The sequence below is a fragment of the Acomys russatus genome, chromosome 29, assembly GCF_903995435.1.
Source record: "Acomys russatus chromosome 29, mAcoRus1.1, whole genome shotgun sequence".
NCBI lineage: Eukaryota > Metazoa > Chordata > Mammalia > Rodentia > Muridae > Acomys > Acomys russatus.
Window position 1 is genome coordinate 19309468 of NC_067165.1, and position 18580 is coordinate 19328047.

At 53.9% G+C, this 18580-nt stretch overlaps 1 protein-coding gene across 1 annotated transcript; it reads right to left on the reverse strand.

Moving 5' to 3' along the window:
* Positions 1-7988: 7988 nt before the first annotated feature.
* Positions 7989-16367, reverse strand: Zc3h12a (zinc finger CCCH-type containing 12A). Its single transcript, XM_051171353.1, has 5 exons — positions 15776-16367; positions 11462-11601; positions 10311-10545; positions 9783-9889; positions 7989-9591 (listed from the first exon to the last, which is right to left on the reverse strand). The coding sequence occupies exons 1-5, from the start codon at positions 16216-16218 to the stop codon at positions 8726-8728; spliced, it is 1791 nt and encodes a 596-aa protein (XP_051027310.1). The 5' UTR covers positions 16219-16367; the 3' UTR covers positions 7989-8725.
* Between the last annotated feature and the right edge of the window lie 2213 nt (positions 16368-18580).

Consider the following 18580-nt stretch of genomic DNA (forward strand, 5'->3'; position numbering starts at 1 on the left):
GGGGCTAAGATTCTGGGCCTCGCCTGCCCTTCGACTGTCTATTCACAGTCCTTTCTGATGCTGGGGTCTTTGAAGAAGACTTGGGTCTTCTTGGTATAGATGGCTGGCCGCCTACCAGCACCGCCCTGATGTGCAAAAGCCTTTCCTTTTATATTAAATAGACTCCCTTTCTCTTCAGTGCTCTCGGTCTTTGGCCTTGTTGATCTTTGGCCACGTCTTTATCAGCAGAACTCAAGTTCTTAAGGAAGTAGTTTCTAATGTGTAGGTTGTTCCTTGAAAAGGAGACTCTCAGAAGCATTTTGTCAGTTACTGCTTTGTCCTTCACTCTGAGGAAAATATTTTAAAGTAGACTTGAAAACATCTGGACCTCCATAGTTGGCCGTGTGATAGAGAATAGGGGTACTGCTCAGTAAAAGGTGTATTATTTATTTATTGCAGTGTAGAAAATTGGATACAGAGCCTCACCCATGCTAGGCAGAGTGATCTCCCACTGAGTACCCTCCTGGTCCCTAACAGTGTGTTATGTAATGGAATGTCTGTATGTGACTGACTCTGTGTGTGTGTGTGTGTGTGTGTGTGTGTGTGTGTGTGTGTGTGTGTGTGTGTAGAAGATTGCAGTCTGTGGGCTATATGCTTTATGCCTCCCCTGCCCCCAGTCCCCACCCTATAAGGTTTAACCATTGATTGGGTCTTCGAGTTTTCCTGTAAACTGGCCACTGGTACTCAGGCTCTGAGAGATGACTTGCTTTTCCTATTTTGGGATAGCGTAGGAAAAGGCACCAATCTGACTAATGATGGAGTGTCATTGGTCAATAATTGATGTAGTGATTGTCCGGGGTGAAGCGTGTCCTGGGGATTAAGCCTCAGCACCGAATAAACCTGGGCATGGCAGTGCCGATTTTAAAATTTGCTTGTTTGTTTTTTGTTTTTTGAGATGTGGTTTCTCTGTGTAATAGCCCTGACTGTCCTGGAACTCGCTTTGTAGACCAGGCTGGCCTTGAACTCACAGAGATCCACCTGCCTCTGCCTCTGCCTCCCAAGTGCTGGGATTAAAGGTGTGCGCCCCCATGCCCTGTGGTACAGTTTTTAATCCCAGCTCTCAGAAGGGATCAGAAGTCAGGGTCGTCCCTGGGAGTTTGAGGTCAGCCTGGGCTACAAGAAACCTTTCTTTTTTTAAAAGACCAACTCCATTGGGTTCCTGCCTCTCTGAACTATGCTGTGATAGTAACTTTATCAACCAAGTTTGCTTACAAGAACGATGTGCTTACACAAATGTACACTAATCTCACTGGCCAGGCCAGCCTTTGCCTGCACCTGCCAGCCGGGGGTCCCTAAACTGCAGTGGCAACTAGAGCCCAACGTGTTGTGGGAGCGGCTGGTTTAAAGGAGTAAGCCGGCTCCTGAGTTGGGTGTGATGGCACAGGCAGAAGAGGAAGAGGAGGTGATTCCCCCTGAAGGACAAAGGGAAGGCATAGCAGGCAGCACACTGGTTCTGCCACCTGATGCTCTGCACTCCTAACACAGGAAGAGCTTGCCCTTGACCTCAGGTAGTTGTACGATAAGACCTGGCCTTTTGGGTAACATATTTGTCCATACTTGGAGGACACTCTAGTGCGAAGCTTCATGGGAGTGCCAAGCATACTGTTGTTCCAAGGACTGAGGAGGGGGCCATTCTGCTTAACATCAGTGTTCCCAACACTCCTGGGGTGCATGAGGAGAAGGTGGGGAGCAGGACCAGCGTACGGGGTTGGGGGTCTACAGGAGAGACCTTAGGAATCTTGGGAATTGAGACAAGGCCAGTGTGAACCAAGAACAAAGCTTTCAAAGCTGATGTGCTGGCCCAGACAGACCCCAGGTCTCGGGAGCCTCGTCGGGCCAGGAGAAAGGGAACTGGCCTTGCACAGGCTAAACCATTTCTCCATGCTTGTGTTTATACTGTTCACTTTCAGGAAAATCTTGTGTTTCAAGAGTAGGATGCAGGCAGTAGGGTGTTCACCTCGAAACATGAGCTTTTGGTCCCGGGTGCAGGAAGTGTAGATAGTGATGTGCCCGTCCCCAGCCCTGTAGCATAAAGGAAGCGTTCCGGGGCCTGCACTTGTGTTAAGTAGTTGGTGCGGGGCTTTAAAGCGCTCTCTGGCTTGGTTTTTGCACCTGTTTGGACTTTCCCACCCTCAGCCTTATTCCAACTCACTAAGGCATTTGCGCACTTGCCAATCTTTTCAGAAGCTATGACTTGATGTTCTGGTAGAAGGAAGTGGAGGGCGCTGCTCTGTGTGCACTACTTCCTCCCAGCAGAGGGCTGTGAATAGTGCCAAGGAGGCGCGCGCGCGTGTGTGTGTGTGTGTGTGTGTGTGTGTGTGTGTGTGTGTGTGTGTGTGTGTATGTGTATGTACACGTACATGAGAGGAGCTGGCAGCAGTGTAGGGGAGGACATGTCGGTCTATTCCTTGTCTTCATAACGCGTCTTCCCAGGTCCAGATCTTCAGGGTCAGTCTCAGGATTTGAAGTACAGGTTTCATTTTAAGCACTGTTGTGTGGAGTCAGTGGTTCTGGGCGTCTGAAAGGAAGCGGGGTGGGGGGTGGGGGGTGGCATGGGTGCTGGCCCTTGCTTGTGTGTCCAGGGGAAAGGGAGTGGGTGTGGATGGCTTGGCGGTGGGAGGGAAAGGTCAGATCTTCGGTGTGTTTTCACTTTGGACCTCAGCCTTGTGTAGTTCTTCATTTTGAACATGTTGTGTAATACACCTAAATACTAGCTCATTGGTACATGTGGATAATTTATAAATAAATATTAGGTTGAACCACAAGAAACTGCTGCTAGTGAAATTGTTTTCATCTGTGCAAGTGCCCGTTTGTCATGTGTTGGAGAGAGCTTACCAGGTGAGGGCAGTTGCAGCCCAGCCTCATGACCTCAGTTTCATCCTTAGGACCCACACCATGAAAGCAGAGAACTGACTCCCTCCGGCTGCCCTACTCCTACACACACGTGTGCACACACAAATGTAAAAACATACATGCACAGCCAGGCTCAGTGGTGCATGCACACCTGTGATCCCAACCAGCTAGTGGGAAGCAGAGGCAGGGGGAGGAGCTTTCTATCTCACACTACCCAGAAAACCAAACAAAAGCCAATCGCAAATGGACAGCTGCCTCAGTTTTACTGACTACTGTTCCACTGCCGCGTGCCAGTTTCCTAGGCTAGCACTCTCTTGAGGGTGTTGATGGTTTCCAGCTTTGGCTGTTGTGGTAAATGCCTTCCATTATTTTACATCTGAGGGCTCGGGATAAATTAGTGGAGTTGCTGAGTCCAAAGCTGTGTTTTTCTTAGGTAACCTGGAGTACCAGGTCCCCTCCAATGTTGACACCAGGCTGTCTTGGAACTCACTCTGTAGACCAGGCTAGCCTTAAGCTCAAGAGATCATCCGCCTGCCTCTGCCTCCCAAGTACTGGGACTAAAGGCGGGTGCCACCACCGCCTGGCCTGGGACTCAGATCTTTTGGGATGGCAGGTCATGGTGATTTTATTAAGTAAATGTAATTGTATGTTTTTCTCTTTGATTCTTCTTCCAGTTTGTGTGTATGTGCGAGTGTGCATGCACGCATGTGTGCACACATATGAGTGCATGTGTGTGTACAACATGTATTGCTAAAGGTTGAACCAGGGGGCTGACACATATTGACCAAATATGCTTAATCACTCAGCTCTACTTTCCGGCCAAGAATCTTTCTTGGATAATTCATTGCCTGGACAGTCAGAACTTTTCTGCACATGTCTGAAGATTTACTGCTTAGATAGAAGACCTGCTGGTTGTGGTGACGCACACCTTTAATCCCAGCACTCAGGGAGGCAGAGGCAGGTAGATCCATGTGAGTTTGAGGCCAGCCTGGTGTACAAAGCAAGTCCAGGACAGCCAAGGCTACATAGAGAGACCCTGTCTCAAAAGAAAGAAAGAAAAAGAAAGAGCGGGCAGGCTGGAGAGATGGCTCAGAGGTTAAGAGTATTGGCTTCTCTTCCAGAGGTCCTGAGTTCATGCAGGCAAAGCACATATATACATAATAAATGAATCTTTTAAAAAAGGAAGAAAAAAAAAAAAAAAACCAAAAAAAGACCTGTGATCTAGGTACTTTAGGAGCTGAGGTAAGAGGGTAGGTAGTCCTGCACAACATACTGAGACCCTGAGGCCCCATCCAAAACAAAAACCAAAAGGAGTCTCTTGTGTTACTGATCTGTTTGCATATTCTCTCAGACAGAGCCATATCTCCACAGTGCGTTATTTCAAACCCCATGTAGTCACTCCTACCCTCGCCCGCTCCGCCCCCCCCCCCCCCCCCGCCAAAGACACCAGCAGTTTGGGGCCTTAGCAGCTCCAGGTGAGCAAGCCACTGGCTCCAGGCAGTGGCAGTAGTACCAGGAGCTGCCAGAAGGTGGCAGCAGGGTGCTACATGCCTTGTGTAGTGTGGGCTGGGGCGGCTAAGCCAATCCTCCCACAGGAGTCTCCCTAGCTGTTTCTTAAATTGGCAGGCAGTTTAGGATCACCAGCTGCTGCCTTGAGGACAGCTTCAGGAGGCACACCCTAGGTTAGAGGCTGGGCCTCCTCCCCCCTCCAGGAACTGACTGGAAGGATTTACATGCCATGGCCAAGGATAGTTAGGGCTTCCTTAATTACAGGGCCCTACTTCTGCATCCCTCAGCCAGATCTCCCACACCCTTCCCATGAACTAGGAGGTCCCCAGGACAGGTTCTTGCCACCCAGTCTGCTATGGGCCAATGACGGAAGATGGGCCAGGAGATGAAGAAACCTGGGACAAAGGTTCTGGGGTCCTTGAGCCAACTTCCTGTTGGCAGGGCTTAGCTGATGCAGCTTTCTTTCCCCCCCACCCCCCCACCTTCCCCCACCCCCACCCCTATCCCCAGTCCCCCTCCCTGGCCCAAGTTCTGTCTGCTCACTTCTTCATCCTTGAGACTGGGGTTAACATGCGTAGGCCGTTCCTGGGGAAGCTGGGCATAGGACATTGGTGGTGAGGTGGGAAATGGAGCTTCAGACATGGGTGCTGGCCTTGTCCCCCCCCACCACCACCACTGCAGGCTACCCTAACCCCCTGAAAGACACCAACAGGCTAGGGAGTCAGCGGCTCCGCCTAGACTCTGTACAGTGGCTCTTTTGTTCTTAGTCTATTTATCCAGGATCTTCAGGGACTGCCAGGTCTTCCCATATCCCAAAGAAGCCCTGATGGGGACCAAGTGGACAGTGACATCCGGAGCAGGGGTCCTTCGCTCCATATTGGGCTGCCTCAGTTTGACGGGGGAGTATGGAGATCTCCCATCTCAGACTACAAGCAAAAGGAGACTGCAGTCATCTTGGCTTTTGAGTAGGCAGGCCTCCCCCTTCCCCCCAATACCACCACCAGGGCATTCATCTTGTGGGGTTAGAACTTGCTGAAGGACCTAGGGGGTCAGTACCCGGCTGGAGCAAGTGGGAGGGTGGAAAGGCCCAGCTCCCAGGGATCGTTTCCCAACCGTGGGTATTTGCATACACACCAGTTTCCCCATCAGCCTCTTGGCTCAAGTAACCAGGAAAAACCAGAGGAAAGAGCAGCTGGGGCAGCTACTTGGAATTTGATCCCTTGCAGCATGCCTGGTGACTTGAGCTTTGGTCTCAGGAGTCACATTCTGTCCTTGTCACCCTCTGCCTGTAAATCTCACACGTGGATCACTGTGGGTCAGGCAGCTGAGGCCCTGAGATGAGTTGCCAGGGCCTGCTCAGGGCTACGCAGCACGGAGTGGGGCTTGAACCGGGGCCTCACCGCCTTTAGCTGCCAGTAGTCCAGGTGTCCTTTGGTAACATCTGGAGAGTGTCTCCTTTTCACAAGGGCCTGTGATTCGGTGCCACTTGCCAGGCTGCCTTAGTGGGACCAGGGGGACAAGAGGTGGTGGTAACTTTGGATTTAAAGCTGAAGCAAGTTACAGAGAAGAAAAGCCTGGGTAGCCCTGCTGGGAGCTAGATTGAGAAAGAGTCCTGGAGACATGGCTCTGTGGCCGGCTAGTCCAGCCGAGCTGACTATGCTGTCAGGAAGCATGGGTGCCAGGCAGGCGTCAGACCCTCTCCTCCCCAGAGCCCAGCTGGCACCTACAGTGTGAATCTGTAGTCCTCACTGGTTCCCGTCAGTGAACCAGCAGAGCCAGGCACTGCCTTCTAAACATTAAGCCACAGCCAGCTGGCACTAGTGCCGCTGCCTGCCTGTGGGCTCACCCCAGCTCTCACCCCCACAGCGGCAGATGACTTCAACTCTAGGGAAACAAGTGGGAGAGTTCCCCACTTGTACTTCCAAAGGGCCCCCAATCTCACAGTCCCCCAAGCTCCGCTGTGCTCTTCTGAGAATACAGCTGAGCAGCGGAATGGGTGGGCATTATAGTTGTCCTGGTTGGAGGGCAACCTCACTTCGCGTTTCTACAAGGGCTTGAGTCACCATAGACTGGTGTCAGGTGTTGGGATCAGGGACAAGTACTGAAAGCCCTGCCCCAGCCTGCCTTCCTCCGCGGGACCTTGGGTAAGTCACCCAGCACTGCCAAACAGCTGATAATGAACCAGACTGTCCGGTATTATAGCTTCCTGTCCTGTAAAGACAAACAGATGCCCATAAACAGCCCTCTAACCTGAGAGTACATCGGAGTGTTTGTGTGTCTTGTTTCATGTAGTTTGAGACAGGCTCTTAACGCAGGCCAAGTTGGCCCAGAACTTGCTTTGTAACCAAAGATGACCTTGAACCTCTGGCCCTCCCGCATCTCCTTCCCAGGTGCCGAGAGAATACAGGCGTATGCCCCACGCCAGGTGCTGAGCATTAAAACTCAGCACATGATTGGCTACATTCCCAGAGTCCTGGACTCGAAAATCTAATAGCTCCTGTTGTAAAGTATAAGCAAGGTATCACCGGCTCCCTGGGCAGAGAAAAGCTCCTGAGGGAGGCTGGGAGAAACCAGCGTGGGACAGACATTTTGGAACCCTGTGGGAGGGAGGCTCCCAGCTCAAGCCTGCCAGTGCACCCTGATCCCTCCTTTAAGCAGGAACTTGTGGAAAAGATGGTCAGGGAAGAGGGGTGGAGCTGGTGGGCTGGGTCCCTGGGGTGACATTTTCTTCCCCAGCTTCACAGCTGTTCTGTACCGAAGTCGTTTTTTAAAACAGAAAATACACTATAAGCCGCACCGACCATTAGGCACAAATCAGAGGAATTGTTCAAAGGTGGGATTATTAAAGCTGTAATTTTTTCCATTTTCCCTGGCTGATTTGGGGGTTGTGTGACAGCCTAGCCTTTCATTTAAAATATTTAATACTCACGTTCATTTCTGAGGTAGGAATGGGGAGGAGGGAGGGAGGGAGGAGGTATCAGCTTGCCTGGGCTTGTCTTGGGCTGATGAGCAGATTGACGTAGTGGATGGGGTCAGCCCTGTGAACCCGCCCACAGGAGTCACACTTACTGAGGCCTCTTAATGAGCAGTTCCTGTGTGGCAGAAGGCAGGTCACACACCCAGCACGTATTCTCTCACTGAATTATGACAAGCCTGTAAGGTAGCTGCCATTAGTATTCCCATTTCACAGATGGGGAAACTGAGGCCCGGGAGGGCCAGTCCCTTGCTCCAGCTGGTAGAGTAAGTGGCAAGGCCTCTGCAAGCTGCTGCAGCTACCCCAGCCCTCCCCAGCAACCCTGGTTCTTTGGACGCACAGCAGATCTGGAAGGAGAGCTCCCTCATCCACTCAGATTCCCCCACCCTCTACAGCTATAATCTGTCAGGTCATTTCCCTATTTCCTACCCTCAGTTCTCGTCAGCACAGAAAAGGAAACAGCTCCATCCTGTCACCACGCAGTGGTACCCTATCCAGCTGAAGCCACAGGGCCCTCTGCTTCCTGCACCTGTCACCTTCTGTGTCCAAGGGACCAACTGTTTCTGGAAACCCTCCTTTCTGAGGACAGGGAATGACATCAAATGGCTCTCTCAGGGTATAAAAACTTGAGGCCACTTGGCCACTGGCTTGTCACTCCAGACCAGCTTTAGTCCCCAATCACAGCAAAGACAACTACCTCTTACAAGGACTTGCAGTATCCTTTATTTTTGTCATTTTTTTTCCACATAAGTTTTGTATCTGTACACAGCATACATATGTCCTCCCACCCGTGGGGAAGGGGCAAGTGTGGAAACAGAGGGCCTTGGAGCCCTGATGGGGCAAAGGGGTAGGTGGGCAGAGCGGGCGGGTGGGTTATAAGAAGCATCTTGCTTACTAACATGAAGCCTCATGCCCTGTGAACAGAGATGAAGCCACATTGGCTTGAGAGGGGCCTCAGAGGGCAGGCACACGGTGCCCAACTAGCCGGTGGTGCCGGCGTCCCAGGGACAGGGTGGAGGGTGGGGTCCAGCATAGGCTTCTGCTCCCCAAGGCCTCCCTCTCCTGCCCTCTGAGAAAAAAAAAAGAGGGTTTGGGCATCAGCCACGGATGGACGGCCTGACCGGCAGCGTCTCCTTAAATGACAGAGATACAATGTGTATCAACAGGGTGATCGCTTCTGACCCATGCAGGATAGATAGAAGTGCCGCAGGGCCAGAATCAATCCTATGGTATCTTTGGTTTGAGGATTCCCTTGCCTGGTCCACTCGCCCCTCTGTCCAGCTTCCAGGGAGGGCCAGGGGCTGGAGACCGATCTGTGATGCCTGATAGCCCCTTGAGCCACCTTCTGGCTTACTCACTGAGGTGCTGGGACTTGTAAGAAAGGATCTCAGCGGCCAGCTGCTGGGGGTCCAGGAGCTGCGGGAAGCGCCCCATCACCGCTTCTACCAGGTGCGGGGGAAAGACACCACACAACTTGGTATATACACCGGCCCTTTCTTTGGCCAGGTGGCTTACCCTGCCCCAGGGGCCCCCACCAGCCCCTGGGCTGGGCCTCTGGGCCTCCTGAAGGACTGGGGTGGGTGGGGGCAATGGATATGGCTCAGACCAGTACTCTCTGGCGGGATAGGTAGGCGGTGGGGGCACATAGTCAGTGGGGACACTTAAGTGACCAGCACCCATGGCCTGTCTATAGGGAGAAAAGGCAGGTGCTGCTGGGAGCTCAGACCCATAGGTATGATAGCTAGCATAGGGGCCCCGCATGGGGCCCGCCTCTCCAGGGTTGCCTCCTCGCATCCCCCATAATTCTGACATCTGGCTCTCCAGGGAGCCGATGCCAGAATCGAGGCACTCCTGGGAGGTGTATGGGAGCGAGTCCAGGGTGTGTGGGGGCCACTCTGTGGGCCCGAAGCTGCTACCACTAACAGGGAGGCTCCTGGCGGCTGGAGCAAAGGTCTGGGTTGAGCCTTCTTGGTGGGGGCCTGGGGATGATCTGGCCCCCAGTTTTTTCCCATCCAGGCTGCCCTGTTCAGCCTCTGTGGACACAGAGCTGGGCTGAGAGGCAGGGGAAGGCCTCTGGCCACTTTTGTCCTTGACTGGAGTCCTGGGGGGTGAGAGGAGGGCATTAGCGCGGAGCTCATCAGCCACAGAGCGTTGAGGGCGGCTTGGCCGCTCAGGGTGGAAGAACCGGCACTTGATTCCATAGGTACACTTCCTCCCTGCAAGAACAAAAAGCATCTCTAAATGGGGCCAGAGGGAGCAAGAGACACAGGGAGACTTAGGATTGAGGTGGCCTAGTACAGGTGGTCCGCACAAGGAAGCCATGAGGGCACAAGAAGGCCTAAGTGGAGAGGCAGGCAAGAGTACAGGTAGGGTTAAAAAGGTTACTGAGGGTGGAGCTGGGTCTCACCATAGGGGCATGGCTGTTTCCTGTGTTCAGAAGGCAGTGGCTTCTTACGAAGGAAGTTGTCCAGGCTAGGCCCATGCCGTCCTAAAGGGTCGTCAGGGGGCATGAACCTGTGGTAGGAGACATGTCATGAAGAGGAACCATGGAAAGGGCTAGCCAGCCAGCCCCGAAACTGTCTGTCCTGCAGATGCCCCAGAAGTCTTTTTATAGTTAGCAACTGGGTCACTCCAAAGGAGGAGGAGATCCCTCAGTGCAGAGGGTATATAGCCCAGGCTCCCCTTCAGGGCATTTCCTAGTTTGGGAGCTCTCAGGCTATCCGGAGGCCACAAGCTAACTGCATCTTAGGATGTAAGCTGCCATTATTCGAGAGCCAGCTAGGAACTTACTGGGCCCATCTCAAGCTAGCTTCAGCCCTCAGCCCCCTATCAAGATGCTCCACTGGCCCATATCATCCTCCAAGCTGCAACCCAGACCTTGGGCCCAGCAGAACCCACCCCCAGGATCTCCCCCAACCCTCTAGCAGTAACGTACTTGTCATTGACAAAGGAATACATGAGCAGCCGCTCCTCAATGAAGCGCTTCCACTCCTGCCTCTCGCCTTGGAGGTCCCGGTATGTGTCATTGGAGACTATCACCCCGTCGGACTCGAAGCCCAGTTTCACAATGAAGCGGTCATCGTAGCACACAACACGCTTGCCACCCACACGCCTGGATGGCGTGAACACCAGGATCTTCTTTTTCTCTAGCTCCCGCAGAATGTGCTGGTCTAGGGGTTGACGGAAGAGCGGGTCATGGCCCATTGGGGACACCCGAGACAGACCCACAGGGCTCCACGGCTCATGGTGGCCAGGCTCAGAGGCTATTCCCACCAGTTTCAAGAGGACAGGAACCAGCTGTGTGGCGAGCGAGTGTGCCTGCACGCAGCTCCATCGTGTTCAGCAGCAGTGCGGAGCCTAGAGTGGTGCTTCTGGCTCCCCTCTGGGCTTGTGCACCTGACCAGTACCCCAGGGTCCAGGAAGAAGTGTTCTGGCCCTGTCCCCTGCATACTCAGAACAACACTCCCAGCTCTGTTCAGAAGAGACCCAAGAGCCCCTTAAGCCTGGCCCAGATTTGCAGGCTTCTAAAAAAGCTGCCACTTGTCCCTCCCTCCTCCTCCAGGTGGGGGGCTCTCATGGGGGTTGGGGCTGCAGCGGGACACTCACTCTGTACTGGGCTGAGCACACCTGTACCTCCCACCGCAACTGCTCTATCAGCAGTGTTTGCAGGATGCTGTCAGTGCACCTCCACCCTGCCCCATTTCACGGCTGAAGAGCCCACGGCTCAGGCCCATGGCTACTTAGGCCCTCCCTTGCCTGAGTTACTTGAAGCCAAGCCTCTTACCCTGTCTTCTTGGCCCAGCACCCACAGTCTTGATCATGAAGCTACACTGCCCCTTTCCCACTGGGGCTATTGAAGGAGGGGTTACCCTTCCAGCAGGATGAGGGGGACACCCAGAGGCTACATAACGTGACCTCTAGCCATTGCTGTCTGAGTTGGGCTGCTGGAGGCCACAGGAGTTGGAAAAAGATAGGCTGGTTCTTGCTTACAGCCTAGAAGGTGCCGGCCCTGTTCAAGGGCTCTTTTGGGGAGCACCAGGGTCCCTGGTACAGCGAGGCTGTCCCACTTCCAGACGGCACACATACCTGTGGTGGGTACATCTGGCCGAGGCTGTTCCTTCCTCCAAGATGGTACAAACACGGTGATGTCTGTATGGCCCCGCTCCAGAAACCAGTTCACAGCCAGCTGAATGCCCCGACAAGAGAAGACTTCCTTGTTCCCATGGCTGGCAAAGGAGGGACAGGTTAGCTAACAAGGTAGCCAGTCTGTGGTCACCCAGGCCGGAGCAGAAGTGAGAAGTAGGCCACATGCTAGCCCTGTCTGGCTTTGCTGAGTAGCTGGAGGACTCAGTCCATGGCCCTCTGCCAGTAGGACCTAAGGCCTTGTCCCTGGGCCGGTTCCCACAGCGCCTGATGGCCAGCCTTAGTTGGGACTTTCCCTAAGATTCCATCTCTTGAAAGCGTGGATCCACCCAGGAATCTAGCCACACTGGCTCCCCACATAGAGGGGGAGGGTCGAGCCATTTGCAACATACCTGGGGGTGGGGAAAGGGGATGGGAGACTTGGGGATCCTGCCCCACCCAAGCTGCAGGGACCACAGGGACATAGATGTGCACATGCAGGCTGAGTCACCTCTTTCCCTCAACACTACATAGGGTGGCACCAGTGGAGGAGGCAGTGGAGGCACCAGCCACCTTAAGCGGGAGAAGCCAGACTGTTCTGGATTAAAGTTCAATCTGCACAAGGTCTCAACTTGGGTCCTCAGAGGGTGCAGGGAAGGAGCACGGGGAGTCACCCTTCCACAAGGGGGTCAGGAAATAACAGAGCCAGGAGGAACTCAAGGAACTTTTCACTGTAAAAGTGAAAGGCCACCTTTTTTCCTCTTAAGAGGCTGGTTCCCAGTAGACCTGCCCCTCCCTGACCCAGGGAGGGCACGATCCCTGGCAGGGAACTGCTGAGGTACTCTGCTCACTCACAAGAAGGGCTGGGGCATCAGACCTTGGCCTTGTTCTAGCTAAACATGGCTGCTTGCCTTGGTCTGTCTTTGCCCACAAGCTTGGTGGACAGCAGTTTTCTTAGACAAGCCGTCTCATGCCAGGGCTACAAACTTCCCTAAGGCATGAGGCCAAAAACAGCTGGCAAGGTGGATTTCCTGGGAGTGCTGGGGCTTGGGGCTCCCTCCCCAGCAAGCTCTGCCTCTTGTTAGCTCCATAGGGAGCGATTCACTCATATTTGGCAAATAAAACAGAATAAATGTTACGCAAAAGAGGCAAGTCCATGGCAGACCACATCCTGTGGGTAGCTTTGGGGGAGTGATAGCTGGAGCCCCAAGAGAACACAGAGTGGGAAGTGGGACACTAGTGGCATGGAGGCTATCTGGAGGTGAGCCTCCAAGGTCTAGAAGTCTCTGAATTATAGGAGAAACAAAGTTCATCCCCAGGGTAGTATTCACACCATCCTGGTCCCCTGTGTCCCATGCAGCCTGCTCATAATGAGTTAACACTCACTGGGAGCTGCAAACCTGGCCATTCTGTGCTTTGCACTGAATCATCAGTCAGCAAGCCCAGAAGAAGTACACTGCCAATACCATCCCCTTCCCCTCCGTTTGGATGGTCCAGAGCGGGATACTTAGTCACCAGGCTCACACAGCAGCCGGTGATCAGCATCACTCACTCTTGTTGTTGCTTAGGTACCAAGAGCCCTGATGGTTGGGAAAGGCATGGAGTCTACCAAGACCGTCACCCTTCAGTGCTGGCCAGTGCTAAAAGGTGAAAACTGAAGGCAGGTGTGGGGCTACTGGACCCAAAGTTTATATGAGAGAAAAGCCAGTTTCTCAAGTATCACTGATGTGTGTCCTGTACATGGAGAGGAAGGAGCATCCGTGCAGCCAGAGAACCGACGGCCAGTTCTCGGCAGATTCTTGTTCTTCCTTCTGGAAGCAAGGTAACATGTCAAAACCTTTGAGAAGCCCCCTCTCACGGGCCAGGGCAGCTCCCAGACAGTGGTTTCACAGTGTCCAGTGCCACCCATCACACTTGTCTTCTTCTCTGGGCTATCTGCTGTCTCCCCAAGATGTGAGGTAGGTATCTACCCCCAGGGCTCCCTGTCCGAGTGTGCAGGGTCCACATGTCCCCTGACCTCTCTGTGGACTCATGGACCTCTCCTCGACCAGCAAAGCCAAGCTTGAGAATCTAGATGCCAGGGTTTTTTTGTTTGTTTGTTTGTTTGTTTGTTTTGTTTTTGTTTAGGTTGTGTACTGCCTCTGGGCATTTAAAACCCTGGGTGAGGACTGACAAGCCTACCCCTCAGCAGGGCTGGCAGTGGGATGCTCCCTCAGGAGGCGAGGCAGGGGGAGCCTTAGGCTTGGCAGGGCTAGCAGCTAAGGCCTGAGGCCCAGAATGCCTGGACAGCTCAGCTAGCTCATGCAATGCAGGAAGCTTGGTTGGCCCAGGAAAGCCAACTTCCTCCCACCCACCCACAGAACCCTGCTGGCCCCCAGCTTAGCCGCCTTGCCCCACCCCAAGCCTGATGGGTTTTGTATATGGAAGAGTTCCTGCCCAAGGACAAGGCAGGGCTAGTCTCCCCAGGTGAAAAGAACTGCCTGGGCTGGGCCCAGTGGAGGAAAATTCCCTTAGAAGGAAACAGGAGGTGAATTTCCCCACGATTTGCATATGGTGGAGGCTAGCTGGCCTGCCCTGGTGTGTGGGGAGCAGCAGGGTAGGAACCAAGCAGCTGCGGAGACAGGAAGTGCGAGGCTGGAATTCCCCTCCCGTGGCCACCCCAGCTCAGAAACCCCCAGCAGATAGACAGGCGGGCATGGCCTTCTGTCTCCTCCGTATCAGCTCTCCTGAACCCCTTCCACTACTGCCCCTCCTCCCATCCAGGCCCCTCCTTTCCCTGCCCAGAACACAAACACACACAGCACATGGCTGCCCACAAGACTCAAAACACCCAGCCCATGACTCCCAGGGGAAGTCAGACCCTTCCTAACTCCTACCCTAGCTCAGAACCTCAGAGAAAACTCCTGACTCTCAAGGTACCAGTTGGACCTGATGCCCTTTGGCATGGGAGCCAGCATTTCTCAGCCTTCCACCCAGGATTAGCCTATTTTAAAGATGTGATGACAGAGCTGGACACAGTGGAACACACTGGTAATCTCAGCACCCGGGGAGACAGAGGCAGGTGGTTTTCTGTGAGTTCGAGGCCAGCCTGGTCTACAAAGCGAGTCCCTGACAGCCAGGGGTACACAGAGAGACCCTGTCTCAAAAAGTACAGACCAAAGGTGGTAGAAGAAGGGTGACCCCCATGTACCAGCTGGACAGCTCACTTGACCCAGCTGGGCTGGGGAGTAGCTGGGACCAAATGCCAGGTAGGGAAGAAGCTGACAGCAGGACGAGTTGGGCAGCCTACTTGGCAGAGCCCTCAGGGCAAGTAGAGAAGAGAATTCCCTTCTTCCTGCTCTCTTGCTGGGGTCTCCCCCATCCCTGCCAACAGGAACTTTTCCTTGTGAGCCATCCACCCAGTCCTGACTCACCAGCCCACTGCTGTGCAGGGAGCTGGGAGAAAGCAGGGCTGGAGGGTGTGGCCTAAGATGGAAGGGAGAAGTCAGACCTCCTTAAGGTCAGAGGTAGCCTGGCAAATATTCTGTCTTCACCACACCCCATTCCCTGAGAGATATGCAAAGGGGACAAGCCTTGAAGTCTGGGAATCCCCCCTCCCCCCAGAGATCGGACTAGCCCAAGCAGCTGCAGTCAGTATAGACACCAGCAGAGCTCACCTGAGCCCCAGAGCATCAGGCCACCTGCTTACTTACAGGCATCTTGAAGAGCCAGATCTGGCCAATAGGTCACAGCTGGTTAGGGCTAGGAAGCTCTCAATAACTAATAAGCTTCTGTGGGAGCTCAAGTCTAGGAAAAGGAGGTCCCAGAGGACTCAGCCACAGAATGGTGACAACAGCTGTTCACTGAGTACTTGTAATTCTCCACGTTCTATGCATTTTTTGTCCCCACAAGGGCCACCTGAGTGGAAAGTCTGACAAGAGAGTGAAGAAATGGCTCCACTGGCTAAGTGACTGACTCCCCCCAGAAAGCTCTTGAGCCCACGGGCTAATGCCCTGTACCGTGCTGCCTCGTGTCATAGGCAAATAAAGGACTGGTCCCAGGAGAGATCATGGCACAAGGTATACTCTGGGCACAGAAGGCAGTGTTTGAGTCCCCGTTTCCCATTTATCAAGGTGCTTTTGATTTCCTTCTTACGACACTCAGGAAACACCCCCAAGGAAGTCTTTAAGGCTTAAGGGAATCCTCCTGGCATATGGTGGAACTTGCCAGGGAGCTTTAGAATTTCCTCACCAGACCAAAGGAAGAGGCACAGGTCTTCTCCACAGAAGTGACACCTACCTCATGGCCACATTGCTTCCATCGATGACCACGGGCCTCAGGTCACTGCCCTCCTTGTCCTCCTCTGGGAGTAAGGGTTCTAGAGTGGAAGGTTTGGGAGTGCTTCCACCCCGGGGCACCAGAGGGGGCGGGGGACAGGGGTCTGCAGAGGCCTGGCACTCTCGCTCAGTAGCCGAACCATGTTTCACCAGCTCTCCCAGCACTGTGTTGGTGTCTGCTTGGACCCCCAGCTTCTGCAGGACACTGTGGATCTCGGAGGCCGAGTAGCCCAGTTTACGGAAAAAATCCACCTTCATCTGCAGCTCGGAAGCTGAGGCTTCTTTAGCCACAGGATCCTGGGCTGGCTGAGGACGACCCTGGCAACTGTGGCTGTCCTCAAGACTCCATAGACTCATGGTGCGGCTGGCTTCTTGGACAGGCCTCTTTTCACGGGGGTCACTCATATTTCAGATTCATGAAAGGCGTCCATCAGAGCTTCTGTTGGCCAAACCAGAGGGTTAGGAGGCAAGGAATGCCCAATGAAGGTCTCTTTCAGCCTTTCTTCCCAACAGGATGAGGCAACATGAACTGAGGTGACTCTCCCAAGCCATCCTCACGTTTCAGGTCAGGCTGTGCTTTCAAGGGCTCTCGGCAAGAAGTTATTCTTATATGAGGGAAACCGAGGCACAGGCAGTAAGAATTTGCTCAAGGTCATCAACTCATAGTTTGTGACACAAAAGTTTAAACTTGGTCTGACTCCACCCCCAAAACCGTTCTCATCCAGGCAAACCCAAGGGACCTAGGAGGCAGGGGCGGGGCTCTCAGAAGGAAACTGGGGACTGGAAGTGCGCAGGGGACCCAGGGGTTTCCCCGTTGTGGCCGCTGGCTTCATCCTCGAGTCTCATACTAAGAGCGCAGGGCAGTAGTCCCATTCCGGGAAGGACAAGTTTCCGGGGTGACACACGGGGAGAAAAGTTGCTGGGCGACTCTGGTTGGCTACCGGGCCGCGTGACGCGAGGCGGCCTCAGGTGCCCCAGGATACCCCACTCCACGCACCAGGGTGAACTCGGCGGGGTCCTGGGGATTAGCGATGGAGAAGCTAATCTCGCGTCTTCCTCCCTGGCCCTTGACCTTCCCGGGGCGGGACCCAACGCAGCGAACCACCCGTCCCACCCCGTAGCACTCACTTACCCCGCCAAGCGCCGGACGCCATCCGTAGCGCCTCCATGGAGCCGAGTCTCGGGCTCCGACAGCACCTTCGTAGCGGCGACAGGCGGGCAGGTGCTTTAAGGGCCGTGACGCGGAAGCCGGGCAGGGCCGCCGCTCCTTCCTGCTCCGCCCCGCTTCTGCCCGGCCCCGCCCCTCGGCAGGCTCACGCTGTTCCGTCCAGCCCCCGAACAGGCCCCGCCCCAGGATCTAGCCACGCCCCTGGTCACGCCTAATCTGGGCGGCTCCGAGCTAGTACCACTCGACTGCTTAAGGCAGGCGCTGCAGGAGCAGGTTCGGTGCGTCGTGCAAAACAGCACTAGAATAGCCTCGAAGGTTCAGTTCAACAACTTGACAGGTCCAGCGGCCTGGTCCAGGCTTCCAGGTGAACAAATGAGACCACAGCCGTTGGAGGTCGCATCTCCCTGCCTGGTGGAGACCGGACCACTCCACTTCAGTCACTTAGGCTGTGAGTGAAGCCGGTTCAGAGGTGGAGCCACACTCAGGGCCAGAGACACTTTTCCAGAAGTAAATACCTTCCCAAGACAGGAGGACTCCACCACCACAGATGCACAGTGGTGAAGGAAAATCCTGGGAAAGGAGAGACATTGATGTCAATCTCGATGGGAGAGTTCATGAAGAGTGCACACTGTAAAACTGCTGCTCCTTACTCTCAAGCACTGGTCAAGATCCCTTAGATCTTTAATCGCAGCACTTGGGAGGCAGAAGCAGGTGGATCATTGTGAGTTCGAGGCCAGCCTGGTCTACAAAGTGAGTCCAGGACAGCCAGGGCTGAATAGAGAAACCCTGTCTCCCTCCCCCACCCCTCCCCCCCAAATCCCTCAGATGAGCACAGCCCTTTACAGTATCTACTTGGAGCTTTAGATGAGGGACAGATCCTTGTGCTCGAGGATCTTTTATTTCCTTTGGGTTTTATTGTTTTTCTGATACAAGGTCAAGCTACATAGCCCATGCCGGTCTTAAACAACCCAACCCTCCCCCACCGCTTCTTCCTCAGCTTCTTGGGTGCTGCAGTTAGAGCTGTGAGCTCTTATGCTGGCTCTATTTACCCCCTGAGAAAAGCAGAAAAAGGTAAAGGGCATCAGCCAGAGAGACCAAGACCAAGAGCTCCCATCCCAGAAGCTTCAGAGACCACTGGTGAGCATTCTGGGGGCCACTAGTCACCCAGGCCAAAGGGAGCCTGGGCTGTCAGTGTGGGGTGTGTGTGTGGGGGGGGATGGGTGGAAGGAGCCCAGGATCTGCACACTGGAGGACAAAATCTATTGTGTCACCAGCCTGCTTGCATATAGGGAAACTGAGGCTCAGGAAGCCAAAACACTCAAAACTAAGTGCTTATTACTGTGTTTCCAATACTTCAGGCGTGTTACAGCTGCCTAAGCAAATGTAGGCGCCCTCTAAGAATGTTGGCTGTTTTAATAAAATAGTTTATAGTAAAAGACACCACCACCGATATAATCAGCCTTAAGAGTGATAAAAACATTTTTTGTTTGTTTCTTTTTCGAGACAGGGTTTCTCTGTATAGCCTTGACTGTCCTGGACTCGCTTTGTAGACTAGGCTGGGCTCAAACTCCCAGCTATCCACCTGCCTCTGCCTCCCGA